Source organism: Argiope bruennichi, chromosome X1, assembly GCF_947563725.1.
Source record: "Argiope bruennichi chromosome X1, qqArgBrue1.1, whole genome shotgun sequence".
Classification (NCBI taxonomy): domain Eukaryota; kingdom Metazoa; phylum Arthropoda; class Arachnida; order Araneae; family Araneidae; genus Argiope; species Argiope bruennichi.
Genome location: NC_079162.1, coordinates 24,398,508 through 24,417,537, shown reverse-complemented (window position 1 = coordinate 24,417,537; position 19,030 = coordinate 24,398,508). Strand labels below are relative to the sequence as shown.

At 31.5% G+C, this 19,030-nt stretch overlaps 1 protein-coding gene across 11 annotated transcripts in view; it reads left to right on the top strand.

Moving 5' to 3' along the window:
• The window catches only part of LOC129958672 (neuralized-like protein 2), an 82,251-nt gene extending 64,854 nt beyond the window's left edge, over nucleotides 1-17,397 (top strand). For 9 of the 11 annotated variants that reach the window (XM_056071301.1, XM_056071307.1, XM_056071309.1 and 6 more), the window contains 4 exons: nucleotides 2,110-2,507; nucleotides 4,584-4,752; nucleotides 5,072-5,274; nucleotides 16,809-17,397. In XM_056071301.1, the coding sequence (XP_055927276.1) occupies nucleotides 2,110-2,507; nucleotides 4,584-4,752; nucleotides 5,072-5,274; nucleotides 16,809-16,924 (886 nt within the window). In that variant the 3' untranslated portion in view covers nucleotides 16,925-17,397. The remainder of the gene's footprint in view (nucleotides 1-2,109; nucleotides 2,508-4,583; nucleotides 4,753-5,071; nucleotides 5,275-16,808) is intronic. The other 2 variants (XM_056071310.1, XM_056071305.1) reach the window with 1 other exon arrangement.
• Nucleotides 17,398-19,030: the final 1,633 nt, after the last annotated feature.

Below are 19,030 nucleotides of genomic sequence, written 5' to 3'. Positions count from 1 at the left end.
AAAGCACACAAATACCGATCAGAATTTATAATAATTACGGGTTTGAAGTTCTGAAAAGATTATTGTGGAGCAACTTGATTGTAGTCCAACATCTATCCCCGATTTGCTGAATTTTGATGCCTTAAGAGTTTGCGTCAAATGTAAGGAGTACTCAGAATTCTTGAGTGGAGTGGGTTCATGGAGCTCTTGATACAACATTAGGAACACTGAAAATCATTTATCATGTAGGTACCTTTTATAAACAATCTGTAAGGGATTGCAGCACCATGTATGTTATGGAAAGCTGTTTTAAACATTTGATCAACTCCTTTACGTCAATGCAAGGGGAATTGATTCTCATCCGATAAAACTCGAGGATCTCTGAAATAGTGGTGAGAATAGGAAAGATTTATATGTGCATGTCCATCATCTGATCGATTGATTTCATCATGGAAGGCGGTGGCCTTCATTTAACTCGAGGTAACAAAAGATATATGTGAAAAAAAGGGATGTGGATATGAATATTTATTATAGTGTATGCAAAGTGTCACGTATGGAAACTTCATACACTGGCCTTTCCTTTTTTTTTTTTAAATTCAAGGTAAAGGAAACAATAATAAACTTGCCTGGAAATTGTTTAAGATAGATGGATTAAAGTCCCATTTAGAAACTATTTGGTATGAACCACATAATTTTGAACAATGGTTAATTAAATGTGGTACGAACTAGCTATAACTCTCTCTACAAAATTCTGCAACACATTAGCGTTCTCGTTTTGGTACATCAATATATATACATATAATATGCCCATAAAAAGTATACATTTTTGCATATAATCATTATTTTAACAACTTATTTGACTGTATGCGTCATCTAAGACATGCATTTTTTGAAAATTGAAGAAATTAGAAATTCAACTAGTACTAACACTTACACTTCTGTAACAAAATATATGATATTGGTATTTATTTTATGCAGATTTTAATACCATTTTTAAGGATTGAATGTGTGGTTTTCGAGTAATTTAGCTAAAAGTGAAGAAACACTTCATTTTTTCCTACCTAGAAGCCAAAGTTTATTTCTTTTAGAGGGAAAACTTGGAATAGTCATACTGGATACTTGCCGAAATGATAAAAGAAATAAAGTTTTACCCGACTTAGTTTTCCCCATTACTAGACTATGATTAGATTGCTAAAATAGAGTATTCTTATTTTCTCCAAAATGAGGAAGCGTACCGTAGAATGTCGGAGGATTTTTGATGTATCGTTTGAAATAACATTAATATATCTATGAAAAGAAAAGAGGCTTAAAAATTCGTTGAAAGAACACCTATTTTCTGGCTAATGTTATCGGGCTGTTTAAAAAAATGTTTTCAGATACAACTTTTATTTTCGTACAATTTTTTCTTTAATAAATTTTTTTTAAATGTTTTAACTTATATTTTACTATACATCTTTTCATTATTTAAGTGATTGTGCTTGTATTCACAGGCGTTGCGACGATATGAAATAATTTTTTGTATGTATTGTATCCCTATTATATGTTTAAAACTAAAAGAACGTAGGCAAATCAATCAAACTCTATCATGTTGTTTAATCTCTTTAAAAAAAAAAAAAAAACATTTTTTCCCCCTCTTTCCTGGCCCTTCGGTGATCACTTTTGTCATTTCGTACTATCGACAAGAAAGGGGGGAGGGATGCCATGATGATTCCAAATGGACCATCTGAACCAATTAAAGAATCTCTTTTGTTGGTTCCTGATATAGATAGTATGAAATGATATGGTAGTAGGTGGGGGTTAAGAAAACAATAAAAATCTAGTTTGAATGGTTCTTGCATTGCCCCTCCACTAGGGTTTTAAACTTTGGCTTCTTGGTGGAAGAAGTGAAGTGAAATGAAGTGTTACTTAAATTATTCCTAAACTACTCGGAAACCATACATTCAGTCCTAAAAGAGAGAGGGAGGACGGGGTTGAGCGATGTAACCCTTTGCAGAAAATGGTTTTTTCTTTCTTGTTTTTAAAATTCCTTTATATGGAAACGCAAAATAGCCAAAGAGATAAATTGACCTAATCTAAGTTTCTTATTATACTGTGACATGGAATTATTAACTATCTTTCAATTTTTTTCAGTGCAGGTGAATGCAAGTCCGTTATGGGAAATGATTCCTTCTTCACTATTCCGGCTCCAGTGACTTTTCATGAATATCATGGAAGGAATATAATTCTTTCCGAGAATAACACTGTAGCTTACAGGAAATCTGGATATGCTTATGGAATAACATTTTCTAAGGAACCCCTTCTGCCTGGTGAAATATTTCTTTTAGAAATTGAAAAATTTGAGCATGGGTGGATTGGAAATTTGAGATGTGGTTTAACTCAAGAGAACCCTTCAACAAATTTTGAACTACCTCAGTATGCTCTGCCTGGGCTGGTGGATGGAGGACAAAGTTGGATATTGCCAATTAGTGCTGCTGATATGAACCTTTTTGATCATACATGTATAAATAAATTATATCCCGCAATTTATGGTAAGATATCAGTAGCTATTAAAAAGTTTTTTATTACTCTCTATTGTTTTTAATCATCGGCTAATTTTTTATTAGCTTTTTTATTATTTTTTAGTTATTTTTATTAGTCTTGAGATATATACAAGAGATGAAATTTAATAGTGGCCATAAGGAGACAACGCAAGTCTTCTTTTCCTCTTCCCTAACTTCAAAACCAGATATATATTTGATTTTCATGTTAATTATTCTATAGGAAGTTTAAGCTGCAAATTTTGAAAAGATGCAGCAACAAAACTTTTAATTTGGAGTTACTTTCAACACAGTTGAATTCAGTATATCGTTTATAAAAAAAATGTAAAGTAACTTTTAAAAATATTAAAAAGTGATAAGGTCAAATTTTTAAAAATACCACAAAACATAATCTCCAGTCCTTGAGGGTTCTTTAAGCAGCTACATAATTTGCCTATTTATTAATCGGATCCTAAGTGACAACTAATTAATTACAGGTAGTGTAACATTAGCACTAGCTTGAAATGTTTTTTTACTTTGATGCGGTGATCAATTTTGTATCCAACTGGTTTGCAGCGATATGAATGTCCCAGAATACCAACAATAGTACCATTTTTATTGATGGAGCAGTTTCTTTTAAAATCTCTGGAACAGTTCGATAGCAGGTAGCATAAAGTAGCTCCTTTTTCTTGGAATCAAATCATAATCACAGGAGCTTAACTATGAATAGAGCAATTCCCAGCTCCTGCAATAAAAGAAATCAATCGCAAGTTGCTACCGAACTGTTGAAATGATTTTTGAAATCATACATTGAATTCAACAGAATGGGTATTATTTCAAATGCATTAAAATTATGATGCTGGCTTTGATACAAGGAATAGAAAAAGAACCGTGAAACGAAATTTCTATGAAGTCTTAGCGGAATATATTCTATTTTTACAATAACAAGCGAAACAACAATCTCAAAATCTGAATGTTCTATATTGTTGTCACATTTTATAATTTATTTTCTTATGATTTCTTTGAGATTTTGTAATTATTGTTTCCTATTTATGTGACATTATTTCAGTGAAATAGGATTCTTTGTGTTGGATTTAAGTTAACATTGTTATGAGCATTGTTTTTGTTTTATATCTTGAAAATAATTTTTATGAATCCTCTACTGTATCAGATTTTAGACTGAATAGCTCTACTAAATAAAGAAAATTAAATGATTGTTTCAATCCTTAATAATTTGTTTTTGTGAACTGTGCTTTTTGGTTTTTAAACTTTTTTTGTTTGCATATAGAATTTCTTTGAATCTCTTATACAACAGAATAAGCTGTATGCAAAATTTTAATAATGATACCATACATATTTACAGAAAGTTTTTTTCCCCCTTTTGTAAAAATGATGATGCCCAAAGTGCGTTTTTTTGTTTTTGTTTGTTTGTTTGTTTCAAACAATGCACTTTTTTCAGTGTGCAAAAAAGCAGTAATATTTAAAAACCTTGTTCGCTTTCTTAATTAAACGCTTAAATTTTTGTATTGTATAAAATGTAATTTGATATTTAATTTACACTTTCTAAATTTCGATTTGGCGATTTTTACGTTGGTATATTAAAATGGATACGAGTTAATACTGAAATTTTGAACATCTATCTGCTTGCAAAATTGCATTGAAGTTTTATCATTTCATTATATTTATATATCATAAGAATCTTGCCACAGTATACTCTCATTTTGATAATCAACGTTCAATTCATTTGAGCTTGTGATGTCTGTTTGTTACATGAACTCTCTTTACCTGCATATCAGTAAAATTATTACAATAATACTTAACTTTCGTTTCAGCCTGAATTTAAGTGTCTATGACGACTTTTAATTAATTATCACTGGTTAATTGTGATGAACCTTATAGAAATTTTATTATGTGAACTTGAAAAGCCAAAATGATTGGGTAAATGAGGCCTGAAATCTTGATTAAAAATACTCTCAAAAATGCCGAGGGCACTTTCTAAAGTTATGTTGTTAATGAAGTATTCTAAAAACCTTTTATAGAGTTTTTTTTTAACCTTCAATGTATTTATGTTCTTAATTTTCTTTTTAGAGAGTAATAATCATATACATACTAGTAGGGGAAGTATACCAACTAGTATTTTGCTGCCAACACGTCATAAATTACCTAATTTATCTAACTCTGACGGTGAAGACTCGGTACATAGCGTGTCATCTCTTTTTTCCGAAGAAAGTTCGGATGAAAACTACAATGAAAATGAGTATGTTTATATATAGGTAGAAAAACTGAATTTACATTTCTTTTTATCTTTAGAGTTTTTTGTTCCTTTATGTTTTTATTACTTTCATATTGATATTAGCGAATGCAGATTTATCTTAATTTTTATCTGTATTTTCCATTCAAAATCTTATTTATAATTTCAATGTTGTCATAATTAGATATTATTTGTGTGTAAGTTCTAAAATATTTCTCTCTTAGAATCTTACTTTAAATATATCTATGATTTTTGAAAAAAAAAAGTGAATGTTTTCTTAGACATTAAAATAAATAGTTTTCTAATTTGTGTTAAATCATTTTAGGAATATGTATCCAGCTGATGTTGGAAGCCGTATTGGTGTGACTTATGTGATACGAGATAATTTAGCTGAGATGTACATGTTATTGAATGGGAATGTTTTTGGTCCCTGTGCTACGGGTATTCCATATAGAAGTGGTCCAATATATGCTGTCATTGATTTGTATGGTACTACAAAGCAAGTTCGTATTATACAGACTTTTGGTAGTAAGTATTTTCATTTAAATATATAATTCAGAAAATATTTTAATGCAATGAAGAAAAGTTATGCAGTTCAATGCTCGTAATAAGTTTTTTACAAACCATTCTTTAATTGCAATTTTTATCTTCTCTGATCTTCATAATTTATACTTTATCAAGGTTTAATTCTTTGATTGATTTTACTGTATTTTTGTGATAGTACTATAAATATTCAAGTATCAATTAGACTGAAAAAGTTTATTCTCTGTTTCTAGTTTCATTATTCATCCAGATTATTTAAATGATTAACTTAAAATCTATGTGAAAATTTTACTGAAATTTTATTGGGTAGTATGAAAATTACCAATTAATGATTTTCATAAACTATTTTTAAAAAAACTCTGAAATAAATTGTACTTATTGGAAATGATGTGGTAGATCTGCAGGTGTTTTTTTATATGGATGATTCTGTGTTTCATGGTATGAGTACTTTGATTGTAGCCAGTTTGTTACAGTGAGAAATAACATTCACTGCTTAAAAAGTTCAGTGTTATCCAGTCACTGCGATGAAGAAGCTCTTTCAAAAATCTGGAATATAACCTTCTAAAAGACATATTATCAAAGCTTGGCATAAAAAGATGTCGGCAACAGGAACCGGGTACATTGTTAAATATCCTTCAAATTAATGTGGCGGGGGCGATTTACGAAGCTGTTTTATACGATCCTGATTTTGCTTCTTCGCCATGCAAGTAGGGAAGTAATAATCACAAAGTCAATTATGAACAATATGCCTCAGAAAGGAATATGATTAGATGATACAAAATTCATATTCTACAGAAATTAAAATCAAGTAACAATATTCAAAATTATTAATTTTCTATTGATCTATTATCATAGTTGATTCTAATAATAATTTTCTGAAGAATGTTGTTAAAGTAGCTGAGTTCATGTTTAAGGTGTTATAAAAAAACAAATGTTGTTGCATGATTCAAAATCCTTGTGAAGTTCAACATATTAAGAGACAGCTCTAAAGTGAATGTATGGTGTAGCAATGAGTAAAGGGTGTAGCAATGAGTAATGAAGTAAATGGGTCTCTTTTTTAAAAAAATACTTTTAGTGGGGATATTTTTATGTATAGGCTTTAGAATTATAATCCACATACCACACTTATTATATTCCACATACCAAACTGATATTTTTTGCAACTGGTTGATGCTCTGCCACATTAATCAACACATGTAAGAGATCATTTGGACAACCGCTTTTCTGAATACTGAATTTGACATTGCAGGCCCATAACATGGCCTTCAAAATCCTGAAATTTGAACACTTCCCCTCCACTCAGACCTTTCTTCTGGACATGCATAGAGAACATGGTCTTTCAACAAGTAATATAATACTTGAAAGATTTGTTTTGAAAACTCAGCACTGTAGTATAATCGTCAATCAACCTGTGCTGAGAAACATTGTGAATACTGTTTAGACGTCTATTGTATTGCACGTTGTGCTCAATTTAGAAGTACTTAATTTATTATTAAGGATCAATACATTTAACTTTATGTGTGTTAAAATGTGTTTTTGTTAGTAATTTCCTTATTGGTAATTTTTGTTCTTTATAATGTCCTATACAATGGTGCAAAGATGTGAAATTTTTAATAACATTATCTCAAACGAATATTAATTGTATTATTAGTTATTTTAACAAATTTTGATGCCTTCTGATTCTTGAAATAATATAATTTTTGCCTTAATAGAAAACTTATGTACATAATTCTAATTTATTGATTGAATAGCAGTTGTCCCCAAATTTTCTTGGCCTTTTTTTAAAAATAGATCAAGGAAATTGGTTTTTAAGCATTAATGGTTTTAAAACAAATTGAAAAAAGTCATGAAGAAATTAGTCTTCTTGCAGGGAAAGATTGCATTTATTTATATTCGAATTAAAGAAATGACTCACTATAATGCTATTGTTAATGAAGTACATTAGTAAAAATGTGACTGCTTTTGAGAAATGTATGCCAATAAAAAATTTATTTGAATAAATTTCAATAACTTGACTTACTTGGCTTTTGACGTCTGGAGGGTTTTTTTTTTTTTTTTTTTTTTTTTTTTTTTTTTTACTGAATAAAAACTAATACATCATCTTGCTAAAGTTTTCAAATTTATGTTGTCCACTCGAGAAAACTCCTATAAGGCAAACTACGTAAAGAAGCCAGCTCTTAAAAAAAATTTGAGAGGCATATACAAAACCCAAGCATCACAATGATGCTATTAGGTCTCTAATCACTGAGGGTTCTTTAAATAACAGAAACTAGTACCATTGAAGTATTCTGAAAATGATATTGCGTTGCAAAAACATAAAAGAAATTAAAGATTTTAAAAAAAATTTTTAATTAAGTTTATGAGCTATATAGAAGACGTACTATTTTTTTTTTCTTCCAATTTTAGATATATATTTGCAATAAAACAGGAAAATCATAATGAGTAATAAAGAGAGAAAAAGGAAAAGAGTTGTAGAAAAGGACATAGTTGATGAATGTCACATTCAGAGTCAAGAACTGGCCTTCAGTGATTTTTACATTCTGTGTGCTTTTATAACTGTGCAAGCATTGTTGTCTCGTATAAATTCGGAATAATTCACGGTGGCAAAGTTTCTAAGAAAGAAATTCTTCCTAACATCCTTGAAAAGCGTGTAAGCGTAAATGTGAGATACATTATATTGATCAGCATTTTGCTAATTTCCCTTAAAAATTGTTTTGGTGGAGCAGGGAAACTCCACATAGGGTACTTGATTAAGGAAGAAATCACGAAAGTAGTTATTAATGCATATTTGCGGGAAAATTTCATAGTTAATTTTTGCTTTAAATGACATGCTCCTATCTATTTTACCATTTATTTATCATCTTCTTTAACTTGAATTTAACCCATGGTTTAAGTATCGGCACGTTGTGATTAATGATATCATTCTCCATTACTTGCTTAGACAGAAAATCAGCTAATCATTTCTCTGGATCCATACATGATCCTTCTTCGAATCGTGATATAAGGCTGATTTATAATTAGCCTCTTGAAATTTAAATGTTAAGAAAGAGTTCTTAATTAGAAAAATAAAAATCTATTATTGTGGTAAAGCATATGCGTAGGTTACAACCATGGCGAACATCGACAACCAAACATCTGTTGCCAACATTCGTTTTCACAAGTTAATATAAGCTAAGCGATTACAATTCTTTCATCGATACACAAAGTGTACCTTACATTCGGCCCCGCTCAATATAAAATTTAGACAGACAGAAGAAATTTTAAATTGAAGCGTAAAAATAAAAGAAACAAAGTTTTTGATGAAATCATAGTTCAAGTCTCTGGGGAACACAGACTAGTTAATATCTTTTTGATGATGGCTCAGTGGCTCTCATTCTCTTCGTCTGTGCTGTTTTCCTCGATGGTTGGTGAATTTCGTTTAAAGTAAGGGCGGAGATGTTGTACGTGGACAACCTTGATAAATTTGTTCTGTTGTGTTGTAGACTTGATCTCGTAGCACACGGCCCCGACTGGACGTATAATCACAAATGGTCCTTTGAAAATAGGAGAAAGTTTGTGATCTCCTTTTTTCGGCCAGTCGTACAATACGAGATCTCCTGCCTTGAAGGAATGGGATCTGCGATGGAGATCAAATCGTTTCTTGTTCTCCAAATGTGTTTCATACACATTATTTGCTGCTTCGGCCCTGGCCAAAGTTAAAAGGTCTAGTTGGTCTTCACGTGGCGTGTCATCTATGAAGCTACCAATGTGAAGTTCCCGTGGAAGGCGTGGCTCATATCCATGAAGTAAATAAAATGGTGATTTCTTAGTAGAATTTTGTTTTGTGGTGTTAATTGCGAGTAAGGCATTTGGAAGTAATTCGTCCCATTTATTCGGGTTTTTGTCAATCATTTTTTTCAAAGAGGACACAATGATGCCGTTGGCTCGTTCAACGATACTATTAGCTTGTGGTGAATAAGGTGGTGTCGTTGATTGTGTGATTCCATATTTTTGAAGAAACCGCTGAGTGTGACGTGCGGTAAATGCTGTTCCTCCATCTGATAAATACATATTTGGCGGTCCATATCTAAGTATTATATTATGATACAGAGCATCAGTCACTGTATGAGCGGCAAGAGATGCAGAAGGTGTTGCAATTACATAGCGAGTGGCGTGGTCAATTTGGACAAGCATATTTGTATTTCCATTTCTTGTTTCTGGCAAACAGATTATGTGGTCAGCAGATACAATTTCCCAAGGTGTGGATGGAATCGGCAATTGCTGCAAAAGACCATAGGCATTAGCAGTACGTCGGTTGACAATTTGGCATTTATGACAGCTTCGAACATATGCTTTACAGTCCTTGCGCATATTTGGCCACCAATAACGTAATTGCAAATTGTGAAGAGTTTTTTTTGCGTCCATATGTCCAACATCATCGTGACAAGCGATCAGAGTTTTCTCTCTCATTGACTTTGGAATCACTACTACAGATTTCGAATTATTATCTTTAACTCGCACAAGAGTGTTGTTATCGATATTGTAATTGCATATGATTGACATTGTCCTTTTGTTTGGATTTTTTTCTCTGAGTAAGCGAAAAATATACTGACAAAAGTCATCTCTTTTCTGTTTCACACAAATGTCTGATTCATAACTTGCAGTAACTGTTAAACAAACAGGTGGTGTTGGAAAACGTGAAAGGTGATCAGCGATGACATTTTGCTTTCCGGGTCGGTGCTCAGTTGTGAAATCAAATTGAGCCAAATCCACTAAATATCGTGCAAATTTTCGATTAATTGCAGATTTTGCAACTACATAAGCGGTTGTATAGTTGTCTGTGATGAGTTGAAACTTGTGACCTAGGAGATAGAGTCGAAATTTTTCAGTTAGGGCCCAATGTACAGCAGTACATTCCAGTTCGTTACTGTGGTAGCGTGTTTCAGCATCTTTTAAGGTACGTGAAGCATATTCAATGACACGACGCTTTCCATTCTGTTCTTGAGATAAAACTGCTCCTAGTCCAGAATAAGATGCATCAGTTTCTACAAAGGTTGGTAATCCTTGTTTGAAATACGCAAGAATTGGAGCAGTAGTAATTGCAGTTTTTAAAGATTCAAATGTACGCTGTTGGTCATCTGTTAAAACTATGGGAGCATTGTTGGTCTTCTTTTCTAAACCTTTTAAAACGCTTGTTAAAGGTTTAGCAATAACAGCATAGTTACGAATATACTTACGAAACTGATTAGCAAATCCAAGGAAACTACGGACTTCATGAATTGATTTGAGAGTTAGATAACGTTCAATTGCTGCTATGCGTTCCGGATCAGGACGAACACCATCTTGAGAAATAATTCGACCAAAAAGAGTTATTTCTGATACTGCAAATTGCGTTTTTTCTCGTGTCAGCTTGAAGCCAGCTTTTTGAGTTGCTTCAAAGATTTTATATATCACTTTGAGATGATAATTGAAGTCATCATGAGAAGTTGATATATCATCAATGTATGTGTTGACATTGTGGTCTGCCAGATGATTGTAGGCTAATTTAATCGCTCTTGTCATTGTAGATGGGCCATTTGTGACACCAAAAGGCATTCGAAGAAATTCATAATGTCCGTCAGGAGTGACAAATCCAGTTTTGTAGGTGTCAATGTCTCTTATGGGAATGCAGTGAAATGCAGATTTTACATCCATTTTAGAATTGTAGCTCTTGCCTGCCATGCGTTGAATAACGTCTTCCATTTGGTCGATTGGATGCGGATCAATATTTGTGATAGGATTAATAGTGCGAGAGAAATCTACCACAACTCGCCTAGGAGTACTTTCATGAAAGGGCTGCTCCACAATGAAAGCTGGTGCTGCGTACGGTGAGTTGGAATGACGGCAAATTCCTTGTTTTAACCATTTTTCAATTTGCGTTTTTAGAAATTGGCGATCAGGCTCTGAAAGTCTATAAGGTCTACATCTAATAGGCTTTTCATGTTGCAATTCGATTTTGAATTCCACATATGGACATAGTCCAATGTTATCATCATTCGAATAAAAAACATCAGTAAATTTTCCAATTATTGCATCAAGTTGAGCTTGTTGAGTTGTAGAGAGTCCTGCAGATTTAGGGATAAGGTTTGTTTCGGATGAAATTATATTGGGTGTTGCTTCTGGCAAAGTAACATCATCTAATGATGGTAGTGAGGGTGGATGAAGAGCGACACAGTTGATGCTGGGTTTCGAAGCATGAATACATTCGTACAAATGAAATGAAGTTGGAGTAGAAATACATAATGAGCCATTAGGGTCGTAAGTGCATCTAGCTTGAACTTGTTGTTGCCAATCGAATCCTAAAATAAGCTTAAATGGAAGCTGGGTGCACACTCCAATTTTAGGCATCATATGTTCCAAATTACCAACAATTATGTTTAAAGAAATCCAACCTATTGGCTTTATTTCATGGTCAACAACTTGGAACTGTCCATCAGTCCACGGGTTAATGACAATATCATTTGGAACACAAGATTGTTGAATGACTGTGATATCTGCACATGGATCACAGAGGGCTTGAATTTCTGTATCATTGTTGATAATAACAGGTATTAAGTCGCGTCTGTTAGTTTCAGTTCTAATACAATTTATGGAATTATTATTTGCACTATTTGCGGTTGTAGATCTTCCAGATGTCGAGTTGCGATTGTTGTTGTTGCGGCGGGAATTCGAAGAGTTCAAACTTATAGTTTTGACTGCTGTGTTATTATCAGAACTAGTTGAACTGCTAGAAGATGGGATTTGGACATTAGTTTGACTGTTGGTATATTGATTTTGTCGTGACGTGTTTCTTGGTTGAGCTATGGTTGAACCACGTGGAGGAGGTGGTAAACTGCACATAAACGATGCATGGCCTCTGTTTCCACATCTCCAACAAGTAATATCACGAACATCGTCAGTTACTGGATTGTATTTACGACGTTGTTCATCATGTGAATAAGAAGATCGAATTTGAGATTTCGGAGAATGTTTCTTATGCTCTTGTTTTGCACTGCGAATAGCATCAAGTGCAGTTGCCCTGTCAATTAATTCTTCAACAGTATTCGTATTTTGAGTAGCTAATGCAATTTGCCATTTTTCCTCGGTAATATCACCTATGATCATAGAAATACGGTCAGGTTGGGGAATGGTGAAGGGAGCTTTTTCCAAAAGAGCGTCTTTTGAATAAATATAATCTACTAAACTTTCATTATGCCTCAACTTTCGTTCACTTTGGTGAGCCAAAAATTCTTGTATTGTAATACGCCTTTTAAATCTTGAGGCGAGAGCATTTTTCCAAGTAATCCAATCATTAAAATTTTTTCCTGTTGTTAATTGCCAATTTTTTGAAGATCCTGAGAGGCGAGAAATAGCATTAGTTAATTTTAATTCGTCGGACCAGTTAGCTAAAGTTGAAATTCTTTCAACTTCCTTTAACCATTCAAGTGCATTTTCAATTATATCACCTTTAAATATTTGGATTGAATTTGCAGTGTCATTTGTAGATGTGATTTGAATCACATTTGGATTTACTTGTCTTTCTAAAAATTGTTTTTGCGTTTCCATTAATGTAGAAAGAATAGCTGCGATATTCGGATCTATTTGAGAGGGCGGAGGCATAGGAAGTGGCGATTGTGTAGAAGAATTACTTAAAAGTTCTACTTGTTTTCGCAGAGATTCAATCTCTGTCAATAAATGTGCATTATCAGAAATTGCCTCCTCAGCGTTATTAAGATTCTGCACTCGAAGAACATTTAATTCTTCCAAAGTTCCTTCACTATTTCTTTTATTATTATCCTCTACAATACGCAAAATTAGTTCATTCTTATTTCCAGTTAGCGAAAGATTTCTGAAACGTAATTCTTTTTTCAGTTGAACTATCATTAAAGTTTGTAGCGGTTGCGAGTCTAAAGAATTAAAAATGATATCCTCTTTTGTTGACATTTTTTTTTTTTATTTCTGTTCACTGTTCTTGACGAACGAAATAAATTAGCGAAGATTGCTTGGCGACGTTCTTGTTTAAAAAGCGAAGATTGCTTGGCGACGTTCTTGTTTAAAAAGCGAAGATTGCTTGGCGACGTTCTTGTTTAAAAAGCGAAGATTGCTTGGCGATGTTCTTGTTAATAAAGCGAAGATTGCTTGGCGATGTTCTTGTTTAAAAAGCAAGCAATAAATTTTGCAAACAGAATAATTTTTTTGAAGGTAATGCGAAATCAATATTCAACATTCGTTAGAATACTCGCACTGATTTGTACAAAGTTTTATCACAAGTAAAACGTAAGTATATAAAGTATCTCATAAACTTCACTTACTATGCGTGGGCGATTTTTGGAATACGTTCAGGCAGAAACAATCTTGGCGAGATTATCATTCCTTGGCGAGGATTCTGAAAGTTCCAAAGAAGGCTTAACTAGTGCGATGTTTTTTTTATAAAATATTATTTGAAATTCCTTTTGCAAGTCCATTAGATTCCGGCTGCGCCATATAAGGCTGATTTATAATTAGCCTCTTGAAATTTAAATGTTAAGAAAGAGTTCTTAATTAGAAAAATAAAAATCTATTATTGTGGTAAAGCATATGCGTAGGTTTCAACCATGGCGAACATCGACAACCAAACATCTGTTGCCAACATTCGTTTTCACAAGTTAATATAAGCTAAGCGATTACAATTCTTTCATCGATACACAAAGTGTACCTTACAGTGAAGAAGTGGACGGATCCGAGATCCTTCATGGTGCAGAGATTTTATTTAATAGATAATTTCCTGGTCTCATTTCAGTTGTTCTAGAGGCATAACTTTGGATCTTGAATGCAAGCGTTTATTTTAATACATATAGAAAATAATGAAATATGCTTTTATTTTAATACATGCAATTGCTTTCAGGATTGTGATGGCTTCTGCCGCATACAGATTTGCCTTGTTATTTAATCTTCCGTTTATTTCCTAGATGATTAAATTTTCTACATTATAACAGACAAATCTATAATCAGCGCTATTTTTTCATTTTGAAACTATCAGTAAAAATTCTTTAGCATTTAGTTATCGCGAATATTCCAGCAAATATTAGTCAGAAGCGCGAATATTCCATGAAATAGATAGGTTTTCCCATTGGAGAACATTTCCTTTAACTATCTGAATTAAATATGAATAAGATATTTCTTTCCCAATATATAAATAGGCTATTTTTCTTGGCAAAAGTGAACAGTTACAAATGAAATGATTAGATGCGCTATTTATCTCGTTTTCGTGATATGTATATGTAATGATATTTTAAACTCTCAATTTCCATTTAATTGATTCCCAAGATTTTATCTTAATTTAGCTCATAGTAACTTCATTCTAAAAATATTCTCTTATTTCGTGATCCAATTCCACTTTCTCTACTTAATTAATTCAAGAGAAGCTTCATAAAATTGCTTAGTCAGCTAAACGCCGATATTTTCACACGCTCGGCGTGAAGGGGTAAAAATGTCCAGTAAGCACATTCTTTCTTAAAAGATCCCTGTGTTTCCCTTACATGTGATTGACATGAGTCAGAAATCCCTATCAGAATCTTATTAATATATTGGCACTGTGAAGAAATATTTTCCCTATCAAAATCTAAGGTTATATAAGGCGAGGGATAATTTATTTCGCCCCTTCTTCCCCGCTTTCGTACTGCGCTGCGGCGGGCGTCTTGTCCGCGTCTCTGCTTGTAAATAATTATGCTTTCCCGATGGATATTAAAAAGAATTTTAAAATGTTAAAAGGTCTCTTCACTGCTGGTTCAAACTGCATTCTACTTCACAAAAATAATATTACATATATATATTCAGCATTTATATATTTTTATATATTCAGCAGCTCATTTATATATTCAGCAATATTGCTAAATTTGGTTAGAAAGATTATTACTTTTCAAAAATGAAAGCAAAATAATTTTTCGTTTTATGAAATGGAACATTTGGGAATTAATATTATGTATTTGAAGACATTGAGTAGGCATTTTTTGGAAACGAATTGCAGTCAATCCATAAAGCATTAAATGCCGTTTATTTTTAATCTTTGCATAATTTTTAAAGATAAGTGGTGTGGGATTAGATTTCTGGATGAAAATCACATGCATTGCTTACTTTCTGTTATTGCTAAATTGTAGAAAGTGAAGGTCAAATTAGTGTCTAGAAAATTTATAACTTCAAACTGTGAATACTGTTAACTGGATTTGCTGTAAATGAGAAATCGCGAGTTTCACAATTTGAAGCGATCCATGACGCTCGTTATGGCAGGCATCTTTATAAATATAGGGCAAGTAGTAGTTACAATAATTTTACTTTGAAACACAGAGGTAAGAAAAGGATTTATTGCACATATGTATATTTCTTCTTTTCATTTCAGTCAGGAAAGTATCCTGATTTCGCTTTGTTTTTTAAAATTTGATCATTTAGGTCTAATAATATATAACTACCACAAAAATCTAGAAAATCTTTGGAAAAGAAGGTTGTATAGATTTAGTATGAGTTGAAATACAATAGAAAAATTAATACTCAGGTCTTGTATTATTACAAATCTTAGTATGTTTTACTTGAAAGAAGCTACCGTATTTTTTAGCCTCCTAAGTGATAAATCCTAAAATGTTTTCAGAAGAATCTTAATAAGCAACAAATTAAGCAGAGAGTAGTTAACACTTTGTACACAGAGATGACAACTCCTTGGAGTTATAGAAAAAAATTGTAAAACCCTGGTATTTCAATTATGTAAATACCATCTGTTATCATGACCTAGTTGCTGTCAGAATTTTGCAAAAACAAAAATCATATTCAATTTTACATTATTAGAAGAATTTAAAATACTGCCTGTTTTTGAATGCTCTTGATTTCCTGTCTCCTTTTTAAATGATCATTCTAAATACTTTAAAATAAAAGGAAGGATGAGATCCTAATATAGAAGAAACTTGCTACTAAGTCCTATTATAAAAAATGTTTTGCAGAAATCAACGAACCCACAAGAGATGCTTGCTAGGTATCTCAGTATATTCTTTATTTTTCACGAAAAGGAAAAAAATTTACTCTCGAATCCAGAAAGTGTAGTTATTTAAATTAATGTGGGAAAGATATTTTAATGTAGATTGTATTGAAAATTATTTTAGTTGCAGAATCTTTATCGTAAGAAAAATTAAATGAATATAGAGTTAAGTATTGATCCATACTGTAATTAGCTAGTTTTATAATTGGCATTTTATATTTCAATATCTTGTTGTATATCTGTAAAAAATTATAACAGAAAAATCTTTTGTTTGCATTACAGAATTAAGTGGATTTTCCATCTTTTGGTTTATTATTACAATCATCTAATCCTAGCTGTTTGCCATGATTATTGATTGCTTTATCTTTGTGCTGTCGTATTTTTTTAAATCTAGAAGTGTATAGAATTGTTTTTGCTTGAAGTTTAAATATTACATTTCTGATCTTGAAGTGACTTTCCATTTCTATTTTATGTAAATATCTAGTAATTATTATTATTTTTTTTTTTTTTCCTCCTACAGTTCCATCTTTGAAAATAGCCTGCAGAGATAAAATTTTGCAGCAGGTATCTCATTCCAGAGTCTTCCATTTGCCTTTACCTAAAAGGTTAATTCAATTCTTAACTTACAGATCATGACAGTTGGCTTATTATTTGTTGCTAACATGTTAACTTTCACATTTGTGAGATTTTGAAATATTTATTTGTTGAAGCTCATATACTGTTATACTTTAGGAAACAGAAGTGTTACTTATCTTATTGTTGATTTGTCTTAATTTTATTTAAATTAATCAAATGAAGAACGTGTAAGTTGTTGTTATTTATCTGATATGAGAAACTGCCTGAGAGAAATATGTATGAACTGTACAAATGTGTACAAAAGAAAAAGTTTTAGATTTTTATACTGGTTAATTTTTTTGTGAATTTAAAATTGATGATATATAATGTGCCTCATCTCTATCAGCAATAATCGTGCGAAAACCTTGTATCAAATGCCCTTATATATGAAAAATACTGCTGCAATAAATTAATTTTCTCTAATAAAAGTAAAATGCCTTTCCATATTATGAATTTTCAGTGTTAATATCATTAAACTGTGTTTGTCTTGTTCACATCCATTTCTGTATCTTACTCATAAATAACCAGCCTTGTGTGATATCTATAGATGAAGTGGTATTCATTTTCATCCATTTTAATGCTGCCATTTTGCTATATGCTATAGTTCTTTTTTAACTTGTTAACTCATGACTCGTTTCAACAGAATAGGAAATATATATATATATATTTATATATGACACTCCATATTTAGAAGAAGTATTTTCTTGCAACTACAACTGATTAGATGATGTAATGTAATAAAGAATTCATTAACTATGATAAAACAAATTATTCTCCTAATATTTAAAATAATTTTTTTCTCTTAATTATTATTATCTAACAATGTACACTTAATTAAAAATTTACATACAATATTTTATTAACCATCTAAGCGTGTGTTTTCTTTATATTTTATGAGCCCAGCGATATAACGAAGGAAAATAACAACACAGGTACGATAGTTATTTTTCGCTTTCTTATTATATTTGATTTTAAAATACAAAAAGCGAAAGCAGTTTCCCTTCACCTTCTTCTTAGTACTGCACCTATAATTTTATTCCCTTTATGAAGCTGCTAGCAGCCTTAGGAAATTACCGAAGGCTATTTCGGGCAAGTTTTTGTTTTGCCCTTCGAAAATAGGTTCTTGACCGCCGAAATGGATTTCATGCATGTCAGAAAATGCCCACCGAAATTCTTGCTCCTCAAAAATGAACCAATCATTTTCGACTTAGTCGACGTCTTTGCTGGTGCAATTGGAAGAATCTGAAATCATTCTCTTTTTTAGTTCAAATATACAATGGATGCCACTATGGTCATCGGAGATCGAGTCAATCAAAACTTAATTCTATTAAATAAAAATTACTTAAATTTCATTTGAAATATGTTTTTAAACGGCGAAGTTTGCAGTACTCGTTTGTATTAATTTCTAACAGTTATTCACCTACTAAATTTCAGTTGTTTAGTATTTATTTTTTTACATATATTTAGTTTGACATTTGAAATAATCCATTTAACTCTTTCAAACATGGTGGTTTATTTCCTGAACCTTTTATGACTAAAAATATTTTAATCAATGGTAATGAAAAAAGTACCTTTTAAAATATGTTGCTTTATTCTGTGAGCCACTTCATAACAACATTGTGTATACTTAAGATACTTACCTAAAGAACAACTTTTGGCATATCAACCAGAAAGATCTATTAAAAGTTACGCTATTCAATACGAAAAAAACATGCAAAATGTACTAAGTGAATTTGTTCAATTTATCAAGTTATTACTAATTGAAAAAAATGCTTTAAAATATTTCATACTAAAGAATAACTGAGAATAATATTTTGATGCATTTAAAAAATAATTTTTAAAAATTGAATTATCTATGGTTATAACTCATTATTCTTATTTTTTTTTCTCTTGTTTATTTAAATCCTAATTATTAGACTTGCTTTAAAGGTTTCAAAATTTGATATTAAGGGTGGAAATTTTGATAATGATTAAAAGCATTTCATCTTATTTTTTAGAAAAAAGAAGAATTTTGCTAGAAAGAATTGTAGTACTACATATGAACCATGCCTTCAAAAATAAGCAATAAAAAGCTTTTATCAAAATTTTAAATGTTATTTTAAAAATGGCTTTTGAGTAAAAAGAATG